Source organism: Dioszegia hungarica, assembly GCF_025882075.1.
Source record: "Dioszegia hungarica strain PDD-24b-2 chromosome Unknown MKK02contig_2, whole genome shotgun sequence".
Lineage (NCBI taxonomy): Eukaryota > Fungi > Basidiomycota > Tremellomycetes > Tremellales > Bulleribasidiaceae > Dioszegia > Dioszegia hungarica.
The window spans coordinates 917,163-931,468 of record NW_026515766.1 but is presented as its reverse complement, the minus strand read 5'-3'; the positions used below and the strand labels follow the sequence as shown (position 1 = coordinate 931,468).

At 57.9% G+C, this 14,306-nt stretch overlaps 5 protein-coding genes across 5 annotated transcripts; 4 read left to right on the top strand and 1 right to left on the bottom strand.

The window, feature by feature from the left end:
* Positions 1–318: 318 nt before the first annotated feature.
* Positions 319–2,165, top strand: MKK02DRAFT_39730 (uncharacterized protein; the record flags this gene model as incomplete). Its single annotated transcript, XM_053090746.1, has 10 exons — positions 319–347; positions 477–517; positions 573–600; positions 679–758; positions 814–966; positions 1,016–1,218; positions 1,270–1,403; positions 1,457–1,623; positions 1,671–1,978; positions 2,025–2,165. The coding sequence occupies 10 exons, from the start codon at positions 319–321 to the stop codon at positions 2,163–2,165; spliced, it is 1,284 nt and encodes a 427-aa protein (XP_052949210.1).
* A 236-nt stretch (positions 2,166–2,401) lies between these two features.
* Positions 2,402–6,700, bottom strand: MKK02DRAFT_29496 (uncharacterized protein; the record flags this gene model as incomplete). Its single annotated transcript, XM_053087835.1, has 11 exons — positions 2,402–2,560; positions 2,610–2,711; positions 2,765–3,469; positions 3,612–3,749; positions 3,838–3,906; positions 3,977–4,057; positions 4,100–4,189; positions 4,235–4,342; positions 4,389–4,904; positions 4,964–5,095; positions 5,150–6,700. 11 exons carry the CDS (start codon positions 6,698–6,700, stop codon positions 2,402–2,404), a joined length of 3,651 nt encoding a protein of 1,216 aa, XP_052949209.1.
* Positions 6,701–7,400: 700 nt separating this feature from the next.
* MKK02DRAFT_35051 (putative Snf1p protein kinase activator) lies at positions 7,401–9,199 on the top strand (the record flags this gene model as incomplete). Its single annotated transcript, XM_053089068.1, has 7 exons — positions 7,401–7,505; positions 7,605–7,929; positions 7,979–8,089; positions 8,171–8,370; positions 8,432–8,695; positions 8,745–8,987; positions 9,056–9,199. The coding sequence occupies 7 exons, from the start codon at positions 7,401–7,403 to the stop codon at positions 9,197–9,199; spliced, it is 1,392 nt and encodes a 463-aa protein (XP_052949208.1).
* A 352-nt stretch (positions 9,200–9,551) lies between these two features.
* On the top strand, positions 9,552–11,246 carry MKK02DRAFT_35050 (oxidative stress survival, Svf1-like protein; the record flags this gene model as incomplete). The annotated part of the gene is made up of 8 exons (XM_053089067.1): positions 9,552–9,665; positions 9,726–9,829; positions 9,894–10,026; positions 10,074–10,273; positions 10,340–10,454; positions 10,542–10,643; positions 10,691–11,101; positions 11,151–11,246. 8 exons carry the CDS (start codon positions 9,552–9,554, stop codon positions 11,244–11,246), a joined length of 1,275 nt encoding a protein of 424 aa, XP_052949207.1.
* A 674-nt stretch (positions 11,247–11,920) lies between these two features.
* Positions 11,921–14,181, top strand: MKK02DRAFT_39726 (gamma-glutamyltranspeptidase; the record flags this gene model as incomplete). Its single annotated transcript, XM_053090745.1, has 10 exons — positions 11,921–12,085; positions 12,163–12,226; positions 12,281–12,342; positions 12,390–12,491; positions 12,546–12,624; positions 12,670–13,057; positions 13,104–13,249; positions 13,295–13,579; positions 13,625–13,702; positions 13,748–14,181. The coding sequence occupies 10 exons, from the start codon at positions 11,921–11,923 to the stop codon at positions 14,179–14,181; spliced, it is 1,803 nt and encodes a 600-aa protein (XP_052949206.1).
* Between the last annotated feature and the right edge of the window lie 125 nt (positions 14,182–14,306).

Genomic DNA, 14,306 nt, shown 5'->3' with positions numbered 1-14,306 from the left:
CCGGATGCGAGTGGAGGTCAAGGGCGATGATCGCTCTACTAAGTCTCCAGGGAGCAAGTCGCGGACATGTAGGTGGACCTATATGATGGCAGAGTGAAGCATAGAAAGAAGCGAGAAGGTTGTTGCTGTCCTCGAGGTCGGGCCAAGCTGGTTGGAGCCCCACAGTCATCCCCCGGCGATCGCCGAAAGGGCTTCCCGCCTAGCCTGCCCCGGCTGAGCTCGGCGCCGAGGCCTTCATCGTCCCTCCTATATCATAATCATCCTTACTTCTGTCTATACAGGCCCTTATAGACTCATCAGCACTGGAAGATTAGCACGATGAAGGGAATCACAAAGGCTTTCGCGCGGTACGTCTTGTTCTAGCGGCCAAGAGAAGGAGGAGGCTCGAGCGAGTCGCAAGAGGAGTGACGAGTGCTCCCTTCCTCGGACGGACGGCCGGGATGGCTTTATACAGCGATAGGAGGCTGATCTTGCAGGACGCCGCATTTGATGACGAGCAAAATGGGGATGACGAAGAGTGAGCTACATCCTTGAGTTCTTCCAACAAGCGAGGACCCAGCTGATTGCGTCAGAATCGATGGATGCGGAGTACAACGACTAGTACGTTCTCCGCAGCAGCAACTCTCTGCGGTCCGGCGCCCTGGCGGCCACAGTGTAAAATCGCATGCTGATCCTCAGCGAGCGGAAGTTCTCGGCCGTCGAACAGGCCTCAGAGAAGATGTTGAAAGACTCGACAGTCTTCCGCGACTCAGTGTCCAGTCAGTTACCTGTTCACTCCTATTCGAACAGTCGCAGCAAGCTGACTCTCCTCAGGCTTACTCATGTCCGGCTCCTCCTTCTCTGGCGCTCTTGCCACCCTCTTTGCACCTATGGGCGCAGAGTATAACCTCGCTGCCAAGTTCCCGCAGTCCGAAGTGACCGTCAACAATATCGCGCAGTATCAGGTCCTCATGGAAGAGCTTCGGGGTCAGCTTCTTGGTCCATGACGTGATATGCGACGTAGCTGATCCTTCAGAAACGCTTTCGCCCGAGCTCGACCTCATCGACACTCGTATTGTTATCCCCTGCAAGGAGCTGCACGATATCTGCAAGAAGATCCGCAAGACCTGTGTCAAGCGTGATCACAAGCTCGTCGATTTCGATCGGCACAATAACAGCTTGGCCAAGCTGAGGGAGAAGAAGGAGAAGAGTCTGAAGGATGAGAAGTCGCTATTCACTGTGAGCTGGCCAGCTCCTGTAGCGAGAGAGCATTAGCTGATGATCGTGCAGGTTGAGCAGGACTTCGACATCGCTTCACAAGAGTACGAGCACTACAATGACCTCCTCAAGGCTGAGCTGCCCGAGTTCTTGAAGATGGCTTCGAGGTTTATCGACCCCCTCTTCCATTCTTTCTACTATATGCAGTAAGCTACCTTCTTTACAACCGCCAATCCGGGGGAAACGAGCTGACCCTTAGGCTCAACGTGTACTACATCATGCTGGAGAAGCTGCAGTCATTCGCAGACGGCAAGTACGACCTCACCCGCAAGGATATCGAGAACATCTATTTGGAGCAACGGGGCGATACGGGCGACCAGCTCGCCGAGTTGCAAGTGACCAAGAAGGGCGCTCTCCACTCCACCGGTAAGCTATTCTTCTCACTTGGATGGGAAAGAAAGCTAACACCCCAGCCAAGCTGCGTCAAATGGCAGGCGTCCCTCCTTCGCGCTCAGCATCCATCTCCTCCCGCCCCTCCATCGGCTCCAAAGCCGGCCTGGACCGTCAACCCTCTTACGCCTCCCGCAAAGCCTCCGAGTCCGGCCTCGGCGCCTCCGGAAGCCCATCCCGAGTCGTCGTTGCCCCGCCACCATACACCTCCTCGCCCAGCAGCGGCGATATCAAGAAGAAGGCACCGCCACCGCCGCCGCCACTCAAATCTAAGCCGAGCTATGGCGCTCAGAAGAAGTACTGCACTGCGATCTTTGACTTTGAGGCTCAGGTAAGTTCTGGAAACATGGGAGACTGGGTTAGAGCTGACATCTCAGGCGGAAGGTGATTTGTCGTTTGGTGTAGGAGACAGGATCGAGATTATCGAGCGGACGGATAATGCCGATGATTGGTGGACTGGGAAATTGGATGGACGGACGGGTATCTTCCCTGGGACATATACTCAGGCGGACGCATGAGGGGGAGCGGTGTCAAGCGATCTATTGGGGCGAGAGGAATCTACGGGGTTGGGTATGGATGGATCAGCGGAAGGAAGAGGAGAGGTGGAAGATTGTATACCCTTGAAAATGCAAGTACGTACGTATACTGGGCTGCGCTTACTGACCGGGTTTATGGGACTGACGATGACGATTCATGATCTGAGGAACGGGATAGCTGGTACAGTATATACAATGACGAGCTGGGTCTCACATTCTCAGTCGATCTCAATCGAGGCGAAATCAGCCTCGCTACCATACTCCCCCTCTGCCTCCTCAACACCCATCGTCGATTTCGGCTCCGACCTTCCACCGGTAACCTCACCTTCGCTATCGCTCTCCCCGCCTGACATACCGAACTCTTCACTGATGCCTGCCTGATAAGTCAGCTTTCCGCCTGACCAAGATGACAACGGAATAGCTCACGAAGGGGTCATAATCCAGATACTCGAGGTCATCCTTGATACACTTGCTCCGCCGCAAAATCAGCGGCGTCTCGGCGACCTGGGGCTTTAGATCAGACTCGACCTTTGGTCAGCTTGCGTTCCCTTTCTTCCGACAGCAGGCACGATTCAGCTCACTGTCGTCGCTCCCTCGCTGAACACATCGTCGACGTGCATCAACGTCTCCCTCTTCTCCCTCTCCTTCGCCTTCGCGGTACGTGCGGATATGCTATCTTCGTCTCGAGACTGCTTGCCCGTGTCCCGATCGACCTGGGCGTGCGGCGCGGGCACGATACCGATGTTGTTACCGACGGCAGTGGCGGTGGCGGTGGAAGCAGGAGCGCTAAGCCTAACAATGGGGGTCTCGAGGTTGATCATCGCCCCTCTGCGCAGCGCGGGCGGGGTGACGTCCACCGATGCCGGCGCAGACCTCGTCGTCCTACCTTGTGCCTGCGACGGGACGGGAACGGGCGCAGTGGCGGTGGCAGTGATGGCAGGCGGGTCCGAGATATCGATGATGATGGGCTGACTGAGGATGGTCGACATGGGACTGACGGGTTCGGACGCCGGTGCAGTGGAGCTCGCTGCTCTGGTGTCGGTCTCGGAGTCTTCTCCCTCGATTCGGTCCGGCTGGAGAGGTGTGAGGAGCTTGTATAGCTTCTCAATGTATTCCTCGTTCTTCTCCGCGGAGCTGGGGCTGCGGCGGGGCGTCAGGCGGCGAGAGGCTCCGCGCGGGGTGTGGGCGCCGGTTTCTGTTCCGCCGTCTGATTCAGCGTCGGCGTACGCGTCGGAGGTGTCCGATTCGGTGGCAATCGATGGAGATGGAGAGATCGAGCGGGAAGGCTGAGGGTCAGCTGAGGTCTTCTGACGCCGGCGCGGCATTGACAGCTGGGCCGGATCCCGATGTTATGTGGACGAGTAGCCGGAGCAGACGTGCGCTCAGAAGCGTGAAGTCCGGAGAGGTCAGGAGCCTTCAATGACTCACCCGCAATGAAGGCATACTGATCTCCGAGGCAAGCGTAGCAACAGGCCGTCGCTTACGCTCCTCGGACCGCTGTTTCTTGGCCGCTCTGGAGGCGGCCTGACTCTGGATCTCGACTTCGCGCTTGAGTTGCTGGATCTCCTGTTTTGCAAAATCAAGAGGAGGAGAAGAATGGTAAGCTCTGCCTTGTGACTTACTGCCCGAGCAAGGAAAGAGGGAGCCAGCTTACATTGCGGGAGTCTGCGAGCTTGGACTTGAGCTCTCTGCGCTCTCCCCGGAGGCGCTCCGCGACTTGGGACTGGTCGGGTCAGCTATTGCCTGTCTCCGTCCTCTGACTGAGGGTTCTGGCCGGGGGATCAACAGCTTACCCCTTCTTTGATCAGTTCGACCCGGAGTCGCTCCTTCTCCTTGATGAGCTGTTCCTCGCTCTTCAACTGAATGAAGATCAGCTTATGATCACAGATTTGGGATATGCGGTCACGTAAACTGACGAGGGACTTGAGTTCGTCGTTATCGATCTTGAGCGAATCGTTTTCCCGCCGGACGATTTTAACTTTATCCTCGAGGTCCAACTTCTTCTTCTACTCACGTCAGCCTGATCCCGTCCGATGCTGTATTTGACTGACGCTCATATCCCTGAACTTGTCGTGGGCATTGGTAAGCTCCTGCTGGGCCGAAGTTACTGAATTGCGCAGTGTAGCGACCTGCTGCCTCAACTGGACAGTACCGAAATTCTGCCTTATCAGCTTTGGCCGCACTTATCTCTTGCCAAAAGCTCACCGAATTCTCCAATGTCTTGATCTTGTCCAGAGCGGTATACCTCTGCCTCCGCTCGACCTCCACCTGCCTCTCGAGCGTTACGATCTTACTCTCCAGCCCATTCTTCTCCTTGGTCGCGATGCTCGCCTGACTGCGCGCCCCCAGAGCCTGCGAATCGGCCGTCCGCCGAGCGTCCACCTCCTCCTTCAACTTTTGCTCCATATTCTGCAGCGCTAACTTGAGATCGTGGATCTGACCCTTGAGCATCACGTTCTTCTCGGCCAGCTCGTCCGCTCGGCGACTCGCAGCAAGTATGGGGGATCGGGGCCGAGTGGGCGAGGGCGTATCGCTGCGGTATCGCGATCGCGTGGGCGTCTGTGCCGTGGGGCGTGGACGTATAGGCGTTTCAGCCACATTGCGAGCCGCAGTCCGCCGTTCTTGCTCCAGCGACACGACGAACTTTTCGGCCGCTTCGAGCGCTTCGCCTTGGTCGCGGATCTTGCGTTCGGCGACGCGGAGTGCGGCATCGTTGCCGGACTATGGTTCATCAGCTGAGTCTAGTCAGTGGACATGGGCTTCTGGCAGCCGACGCCTACAGATGATTTGGCGTCGCTGCGGGCACAAAGCAGCTCATCGAGCTCTTGTCGCATCTTGCCTACCTCCCGCTTATACTCCCGATTCTCCTTCTGGAGCGCCTCCATCAGGTCTGAGCTCCTGTCCCCAAGTTTCTGTCTGAGTCAGCTCAACTTGTAGGAGAGAAATTCTCTGACTTGATAACTGACCTCCTCACCGCCCCTTGGCCGTGTACTATCCGGCCGCTTCGGTAAATCGTCATACCGACTCTTCGGCGCCGGTGGAGTGCCGCCATCATCATCGTATGTGCTGTTCCGGGCGGTCCGGATCCGCCCGAGCACATCATCGAAGCCTCCTGCCCCCCGCATTGTCGGTGTGATGGAGCGTGTTAAGGCTGGACCAGCGGAATTAGGGTTGACGTCAAAAGAAGAGGCGGGAGGAGGAGACGCTACGGTACCAAGATCAAGATGCGGGGGAGAAGCAGAAGTTGGCGTTGAGAGGTGACTGGCCGGAACGGGCGGGCTGGGGATGGGAAGGGATGGGAAGGGCGCTGGGGCGGGGGGGGAAGCTCGGGGCGTCTCGGGAAGGGGGATAGAAGCTGGAGAAGCCGATTTGAGGTTCGGGGTGGCGGGTGTCGGTGATCGCGCTTCGGCCAATGAGGGTCTGTGCGGCTCGAGGACCGGGATCGAATCTGAGCTCGAGACCCCTTGTGTGCGAACGGAGGGTTGGGCGGTGGCAGGTGTATCGGGGCGAGCGGGCTCGGCGGGCGCGAGGTCGACGAGCGGGGTAGGTGGCTGGATGGGCGCTACCGCTGGAGCAGGTGGAGTCCGAGGTCGGCGAGGTGTGGCAATGGATCGAGCCAGCAAGCGGGAGTACAGGCTGTCCAAGGAGCTGTTCGCGACGAATGTCGGGCCGGGCCTCAAGGGCGAGACTGGCTGCGGCGACGGCTCAGGAGTCCCTTCTTCGCTGACTTGGGTGAGCAGGGTTGCGGGGTTGATAGACGTCATCGAGGGCCGACGGGGCGTGATATCCATACTCCGATGAGGCGTGCTCGGTACGCTTGCTTGGATCGAAGGCGCAGCGGGAGTGGCTGGAGCAGGAGGAACGCGTAGGGCGAATGCAGGTCGGGCTGGCAATTTGGCTGGAGCTCGAAGAGGAGTCTGAAATGGGTCCGCTTGAGGCAGTGCTCGGGATTTGAGAGGGGTGTTGTTAGGGAAGGACAGGACAGGAGGGACCCGCTGCGCTGGTGTCGGAGTGAACGGCGGCTCTGACGCCGGCGCTCTCGAGAACGGCGTCGCAGTCCGGGTCCTCGGTGCTGGTGTGGACGGTACCGGCACAGGTGTGGGCGTGACCCAGCCGTCGTCCTCGCGTTGTACAGACCCTGGCGTAGCGGGAATGGGAGCTGTATACCGGATCGGAGCCGGTGTACCCATCACACTCGCCGTGATATCCCGCTCGCGCCGATTCTGCTCGTCCTGGCTTCTCGCTGCCCACTGAACCTGACTCCGACCCTCGTAGCTAGCGCTCCTATCATGCGCGTAGTCGTCCGTCTCGTACCCCCTACTCGATCCCGATCTCGGCGATACGGTACCCCCAGCTCTCACAGGCGTCGGAACTAGCGTCTCGAACTCGCCAATGTCCCGCTCGAGCTGGCGATACCGGACCCGCCGCTTTCCCCGCGTGAGCCGTTCGGGGACGCGCGAGGGGTCTTCGTGTGCCCACAGGCGTTCTTTGTAGGTTCGGGGGATGAGGGGCTGCATGACTTTGGGTATTAGCGTGGAGTGGGGTTTGGAGTTGAGTGTGAGGTGGCGCAAGGGCGGGCTGGGAGCTTAGTATGTCAAGACGAGGTGCTTTGGGGAGGATGGAGGAAGAGGAGGGGAATTGAAAGGAGATCGAAGAGTAATGTAGAGAGGAAGAAGATGATTTTGCTTACTTCTGCTGACGTAATGCAGACTACGGCGGATATGTAGAAGCGTATCTGGGGTGAAGGCTCAGGTACTGGTACTCGCTAGTCTAGTACACCAGAGTAGCTCTGTGTGCGCAGTGAACGCGAGCGTAGTTCTTCTCGGTGGGAAGAAGTGACTACCTCTCACCTGCCGATCTACACCACATCCAATCTCCTCCCTCCACCTCCCCTCACCTCATTGCCCCAGCTCCCAGTGTTTTCGCAGCGCTCAGGCCTCTCTCCTCACTCGACCAGCTTGGTGTGGCACCATCGCGCTGGGTGGCAAACCCGCTCGAGCCGCCACTCTCGCGGAAGCAAACCCCTGCTTCCGTTGGATCTGTGATCGGCCGATAGTCCGTGCGTCTGTCTCAGCATCCGAGCGAGGAATGGCGACGGAAAGGAGGGGTGCCTTCTCTTTGCTCCTTTCCCTATACACCTACTCCATCTACACCCGTACGACACCCAGACAGCGCCTTCGCAGACGAACGAGACGGAGAGCTTATTACTACCAAGCGATGTCTGCGCCCAACGGGGCGCCCACGCTCGCCCAGCCCATCCCTATCACCTCACCTCCCACTTCCGCCGTTCCCGCTTCGGCTCCCAAAGCAGGCTCTAGCGTCGTATCAGGTATCACAGCCTCACGTCCTCCACCCTCTGCCTCAAATTCCGCTTCCGGATCTACCCCCACTCCCGCTTTCACATCCACTTCTATCGCCCAGATCCCGCCCTTCTCGCCCACTCCCCATCATGCTACCTCCACTAGCGCCAGCGCTTCCAATACGGGCAGCATCGCTCGCCGACCGTCCCGAGCACAACATCCACCTATGACGGCCACCCCACCCGCTCGGCCCTTATCCCACGAAGAGGCTCTAGAGGCGCTGCGCGCGTTCCTGAAGGAACGGAGTAGCTACGATGTCTTCCCGGTCTCATTCCGGCTGATCGTGCTGGACACGCAGCTGAAGGTGAAGAAGGCGCTGGATGTGATGTTGCTGTATGGGGTGGTATCGGCGCCGCTGTGGAATACGGATACTGCTAAGTTTGCAGGTGAGCTAGCACGATTGCAGAGTTGATGCGACCTGAAGCTGACGTACAGGCATGTTCACGGTGCAGGATGTCATTCACCTTATTCAATACTACTACCACAACTCATCCTACGAGAGCGCAGCTGCAGACGTCGAGAGCTTCCGACTGAAGTCTATCCGAGGTCAGTATAATTACCTTTCGCCTCGCTGGAGCTGCGCCGACCCGGACTTTAAGTCAAGTAGACCCCCGCACTGACAGGCAGAAATGGAAAAGGCCATTCAAGTCCCTCCACCACCACTCCTCTCCGTCCACCCTCTTCGACCATTATACGATGCCTGCCGCTTTCTCATTCGCACACACGCGCGGAGACTGCCATTGATCGACAAGGACCCGCAGACGGACGGAGAGGTCGTCATTAGTGTTTTGACACAGTACCGAGTACTGAAGTTCATCGCTATGAACGTGAGTGCTCAGCTGGACTTCTCCTAGATCCTGGCCCAGGAATGGTAGCTGAGACCTCCAGTGCCGCGACATCACTCAATACCTCACATTATCAGTCCAAGAACTCGGAATAGGAACCTACATCTCCTCGCCGCCTACTTCGAACGGGGACGGCGAAAATACCAACGGCTCCTCGCACAACCCCTTCCACCCTATCTTTACGGCCACGATGCAGACCACAGTATTCGACGTGGTGCACATGTTCTCAGAGCAGGGTATATCAGCGGTGCCGATCGTGGACGAGGATGGGAAGGTGTTGAACCTGTACGAAACAGTTGATGTCATTGTAAGTCAGCTAACGTAAACCGAACCGACGAGAATAAGCTGACAAGTAGACACTCGTCCGGAACGGTGCATTCCAGGCTCTCGACCTGAACATCGCTCAGGCACTCAAACAACGAGCGGTCGACTTCCCAGGCGTAGTCACATGCTCGCCTCGGGACTCGCTTGCGGCCGTCTTTTCGCTCATCAAGATACGGCGGGTGCATCGGCTAGTAGTCGTGCAGGGCGCGGACGATCCGGAGCCGGGGAAGTTGGTCGGCGTCATCAGTCTCAGCGATATTCTTCGAGCTCTCATCGTAAGTCCACATTTTTGCCTCAGCTCGGTAGCATCAAGTGGTCGGTGACACACAAGCTGACCAGCCAGGGTACGGATGTTCAACCTGGAAAGTCAGGCGTAGGCGCCGAACTGGTCGATAAGGCTCTGCGAGCAGAAGCGGCCGAGACTGCCACACCGGCTGAGGAAGGCGTGCCGACCCCCCTGGGACAGTCGGTCGACTCGGCGATATAGGATGAGGATTAGCGGGTGTTTCAAAGTGAAGTTGTGCTATATCTGAGTATATGTTTAGACTAGAGCAGAAGTATATTCGCCATCATGTAGCCTTGACTGCTTCAGAGCTTCAGAACCGGTTCGGGAGCCGCATGTTGAGAACGCACGCACGGGCTTCGTTTGTCTCGGCCGGAAGGGGCTCCGCGGAGCAGAGCGGAGGGTGACGCACTCTTCGTTCGAGGCTGACTGATTTTCGGCCTTGCTGATCTGTTTCGTGTCTATCTTATACCTCATCTTGCCTACTACTAAGACGCTATCAGTAACCGCCTCTCAACCTCCGCACGCGCACAAGACAGAGCCAGAGCAATCCATCATGTCGTTTTTTGGCAAGAAACAATCGGCGAATGCTGCCCCGGAGGTGCAAAACTTCCACCCTGTCACGTCCTCGTTGCAGGGCTACGGCGAGCTCAGCCCGGAGGACACCAAGGTCAGCTGGAACGTCCTCGATACAGGCATTTGCGGGGCGGAAGGAGCTGACGCGATGTAGTGGCACTGCAGCACGAAAGGTTTCGGGAGTGAGACGCATACGTGGTATACGATCCTTGAGGATGGATGCTGGATCATGGTTCAGATCATCTGGTCCTACACTGGGTATGTGCAGCTTATACCGGGCCCTTCCAGGAGATAGTGGGACGAAGAGCTGACAGACTTGCAGTATCTTCATGATCCCCGCTACCACACAGATGACGTTCAAGCACTACAACCCTGTTACCCGGGTATCGAGCTGGAAGTCCGTCAGCGTGAACGGGTTCAAGCATGACTCGCACAGCTGCAAGTCCGATACATTCGTGCGTTCGCGAGTCCCTCTAAGAAGGCAAGCAACTGACCAGCGCAGGAAATCAAGCACACTGGCTCACCAACGACTGAAGAGTCCTACCGCATCACCGCCAATCTCGATAAGACGGTCCAGATCGATATCATGTTCACTCGACCTGCCGATTCACCAGGGTTCAAATTGGGCAAGGGTCCCGGAGGCGGTGTGAGCGTGTTTGGGAAGGATGCAAGCGAGAGCAAGAGGGATGGGATCATTTCGCAGTCAGTCGAAGCTCTTGCCCATAACCAACCGATGTGTTGCAAAGGATCTCTAGCTGACTAGCCCAGCCGATTCTTGCCGGTCATGCAATCGTCGGGACACGTCGTCATCAACGGTCAGATGGTGGATGCAAAGGGAGATGGGATGTTTGTCCATGCTATCCAAGGTCTGCGACCTGATTCAGTGAGTCGTCAGGATTCTACCTCAAACGCGGCCTCATCAGAGTAGTGGAGTCCATACGCGGTTGTGAGCTATCGCTGATGACGCCAGGCTGCGTCTCGATGGAACTTTGGCTTCTTCACCACTGCGGGAGATGTAGCAGACAGCAAGCTGGGCAGAGTAAGAGCCTTGCAGATGGAGTTCGAGACCACCGTAAGTGTGCATTCGATCCGGCCGCTGGACGCAAACTGATCACACAGGACTACTACGGCCCCACCGGACCCAAGTCTGGCCGGACCAAGGTCAACATGGGTGTCGTTACATCCAGCAAGCTCTCTTCCCCGCTCATCGTCGTCGGCCAAACATCCTGCGCCGCCGTCCCCACCGCCTTCCCCGCGCTCAACGACGACGTCTCGGCAGTCACCCAGACCCCCGGAGCAAAGGACAAGGACACCGGCTACAACGCGCCCAGCGCTATCGAGTTCAAGTGGGCCGGCAATCGGGTGGGAGGGGAGAAGGGACGGGTGTCAGCCGCTGTCGCTGTGCCGCTCTTGGGCACGACAGTGGGTGAGGGAGGGTTGATCGAGAAGGTGGATGTCTTGGCGGAGATCCCGTATGTGTTGAGGAAGACGCTGGCTGCTGTCACCGGGACCAAGCCGTATATCTACCAGGTGCGTTCATCCCGGAGCTGGACTATCGGATGTGGAGCTGACAAGTCAGTACCTCAACTCGGCCTCACTTCACGTCGAGCTCGATGGAGAGGCTGTTGAAGTACAGGGCTGGCTCTTCAACGAGGCTACCTTCGTTTCGGAGTAGTCGTCTCGACATTAAGTTAGGGGCTGGTGGGAAGGCAAGAGTCGCTATATAATACGATCCGATCTATAATATGTACGAGTGTACTACGCCGTCAAGCCTAGGCCTCAGCAGTCTTGGTCTAGTCCACCTTCAGCTTCACCTGGGCCTAAGCTGTTCACGCTGCCACATTCCCCTACCAGACCGCATTGCGGCTATATCCGGCGGGCCTCCACATTGGCGTTCCCGCTCTGAGATCCGAAGCCTCAAGGCTCGTTCCCGCCTCACCTCTTTCGGCGACAGTCTGTACGAGATGGACCCTGCCTGTCCCTCACCAGGTCACCTTATCGCAGCGCAGAAGCAGGGGAAGGACGAGAGGAGTGGCGTAAGATAAGAACGAGGCGCGATGGCGCAGGCACGAGCAAGGGTTCTTTACCTCGGTCAAGGCTTCCGGAGAGGGTCGGCCGGGGTTCGCAAGCTGGTTCGCATGGTCGCTTCGGCCTGGATGATGCGATGATGGCAGGCGGGAGCGCTACTGAACGGCTAATGCGCTGATGAGAGGGGCTAGCGAGGCCGAGAATCGGCCCACACGAGCTTGATCCGACCGAAGTCACAGATGATCATATAAGCGAGCCGCCAGCCGTCCTCCCCGCCCTTTCCTTCATCCTCCCACCTCCTCCATCCGCGGCTGGCCCAATATGCTCAGCCTCACCACCCTTTCGGCTCTCCTCCTCGCTCTCCAGGCAACTGCATCACCTGTGCTCAGTGAGCGCAGCGTCGAGAAGCGTCACTCCAATTGCTTCAGCTACAATCAGGCCGGATGCCAGTTCGGGACCACAGGCCGACAGGGCGCTGTCGCTACTGTGAGTTCCTACTTCTCTGCCCAGCCGAATCCCTCGATCCCTTGCAACATGAGGTGAGCTTCGCTGATGCCTGGTAGGAAGTCGGGACATGCTCCGAGATCGGTATCGACATCCTCCAGCAGGGCGGGAACGCCGCTGATGGTAAGTCCGCTCTTCGTGGCAGGTGTCATTGCGTAGGTAGCTGACGGGAGACAGCTATGATCGCCTCAGCGCTCTGCGTCGGTGTCATCGGTGCCTACCACTCCGGTCTCGGTGGTGTGAGCTGCTTTACTCCCTATCCGTCGAGCTCAGCTGATTGCCGCAGGGTGGATTCATGATCGTCCGATTCAACAACAAGAACGGTACTGGCCACTCCTACGAGACCATCGACTTCAGAGAGACCATGCCGGCGGCTGGTAACCTCACTGTGAGCTAAGCTGTGCTCCAACGGTAGCGCTGGATCTTGGCTGACGTGATCTAGCTCTTCAGCTCTTTCGGTGTCAACCAGACCGCCTCTACCGTCGGCGGTCTCTCGGTCGGTGTTCCTGGTGAACTCCGAGGTGAGTCCCTAAGTCTTTCATAATCGAGCCCGTGCTGATAATCAGCCTGGCAGACTCTGTGGCAGCGCCACGGCTCCCTTCCCTGGAAGTCGCTCTTCCAGCCCGCCATCAACGTCGCTCGCGGCGGCTTCCCGGTGAACGTCGATCTCGCCAGTTTCCTGGCCAACCGGACCTTCATCCTCAACGACGCCAACTGGCGCGAATCGTACGCCCCCAACGGCACCATCATCGGTCTCGGCGACATGTGCTACCGCCGCAAGCTCGCCACCACCCTCGAGTACATTGCCAACAATGGCGCCGACTCGTTCTACTCGGGCACCAACATCTCGCGCAACATCGTCAACAAGGTCAGGCAGACTGGGGGTATCATGACCGAGGCGGATCTGGCGGGGTACAAGGCGATCGTCAAGGAGCCGACTATGATCAGCTACCGGTCAGTAGACCACTCGCTTGCATTGGGCAAGTGCTGATGGAAGCAGCAACAAGAAGATCTTCTCCACTCGCGCTCCTTCTTCCGGGGCCATCACCCTCTCTGCGCTCAAGATCTTTGAAGGCTTTGACGGCAAGAACTTCAATGGGACCGCCCAGCCCGGTACTCCCGGCTACAACGAGACTGAGCAGCGTCGTGAGTCTGCTTTCTGGCTGCTAGAATTCAACGCTGACCGCCCAGTCGTCGAGGCCAACAAGTTCGCCTACGGCCAGCGCGCCACCTTTGGTGACCCCGCCTTCACCGCCAACGTGACCTACCTTGAGAACTCGTACCTCACCGACGAAGTCGCGGCTGCAGCCCGCGCCAAGATCGTTAGCGGCAAGACCTTCCCTGTCGGCTATTACAACCCCTCCAACTACTTCCCATCTCGCGAGGCCGGTACCAGCCACCTCGCCACTGCCGATGGTACCGGTATGGCTGTCAGTCTGACCACCACTGTGAACTTGATCTGGGGCTCGCAAGTCAGTAAGTACAAGTCTGAATTTCGAGTGGGATCGAGCTGACGAGCAGTGACCGATGACGGTATTATTCTCAATGACGAGATGGATGACTTCTCTTCTCCTGGCCAGGTCAACGCGTTCGGTTTCGGTAGGTCATTGAACTCAATGTATGTAGACTCTGCTGACACTGCAGCTGCCTCACCCATCAACTTCATCCAAGGCGGCAAGCGCCCTCAATCTTCCATCTGCAGCTCCATCGTCGAGAACCAGAATGGCGAGTTCGTCATGGCCACCGGATCAGCCGGCGGTTCCCGAATCATCACCACCACCCTGCAGCAACTCCACCACTACATTGACCAGGGGATGAACGCGTCCATGTCGACCCGGTTCCCGCGATGGCACGACCAACTGAGCGGGACGACCTTCTTTGAGCTGCCGAACCAGGCGTACGGCCTCGCGGGCTACGACAACTCGACCGTCGCGTACTTCCGCAATATCGGGTACAACATCACCTACCAGAACCCTCTGGGCGGATCGACCAGTCACGCTATCAGCAGGCTGCCGAACGGGCTGTTGGAGGCGGCGTCGGACCCGCGCAAGTCGGCTGGCTATGGCGCGGCGTACTAGGAGAAGGGCATATGGGATCTAAAGGGTTTGTACTATAATCACAAAAAGGGCAACAGGCGAGCAGTGATTTCGGAGTTATAAGAAGGCTCGTACACCCAGGTAACAACGTATAATTTGGTAAATGC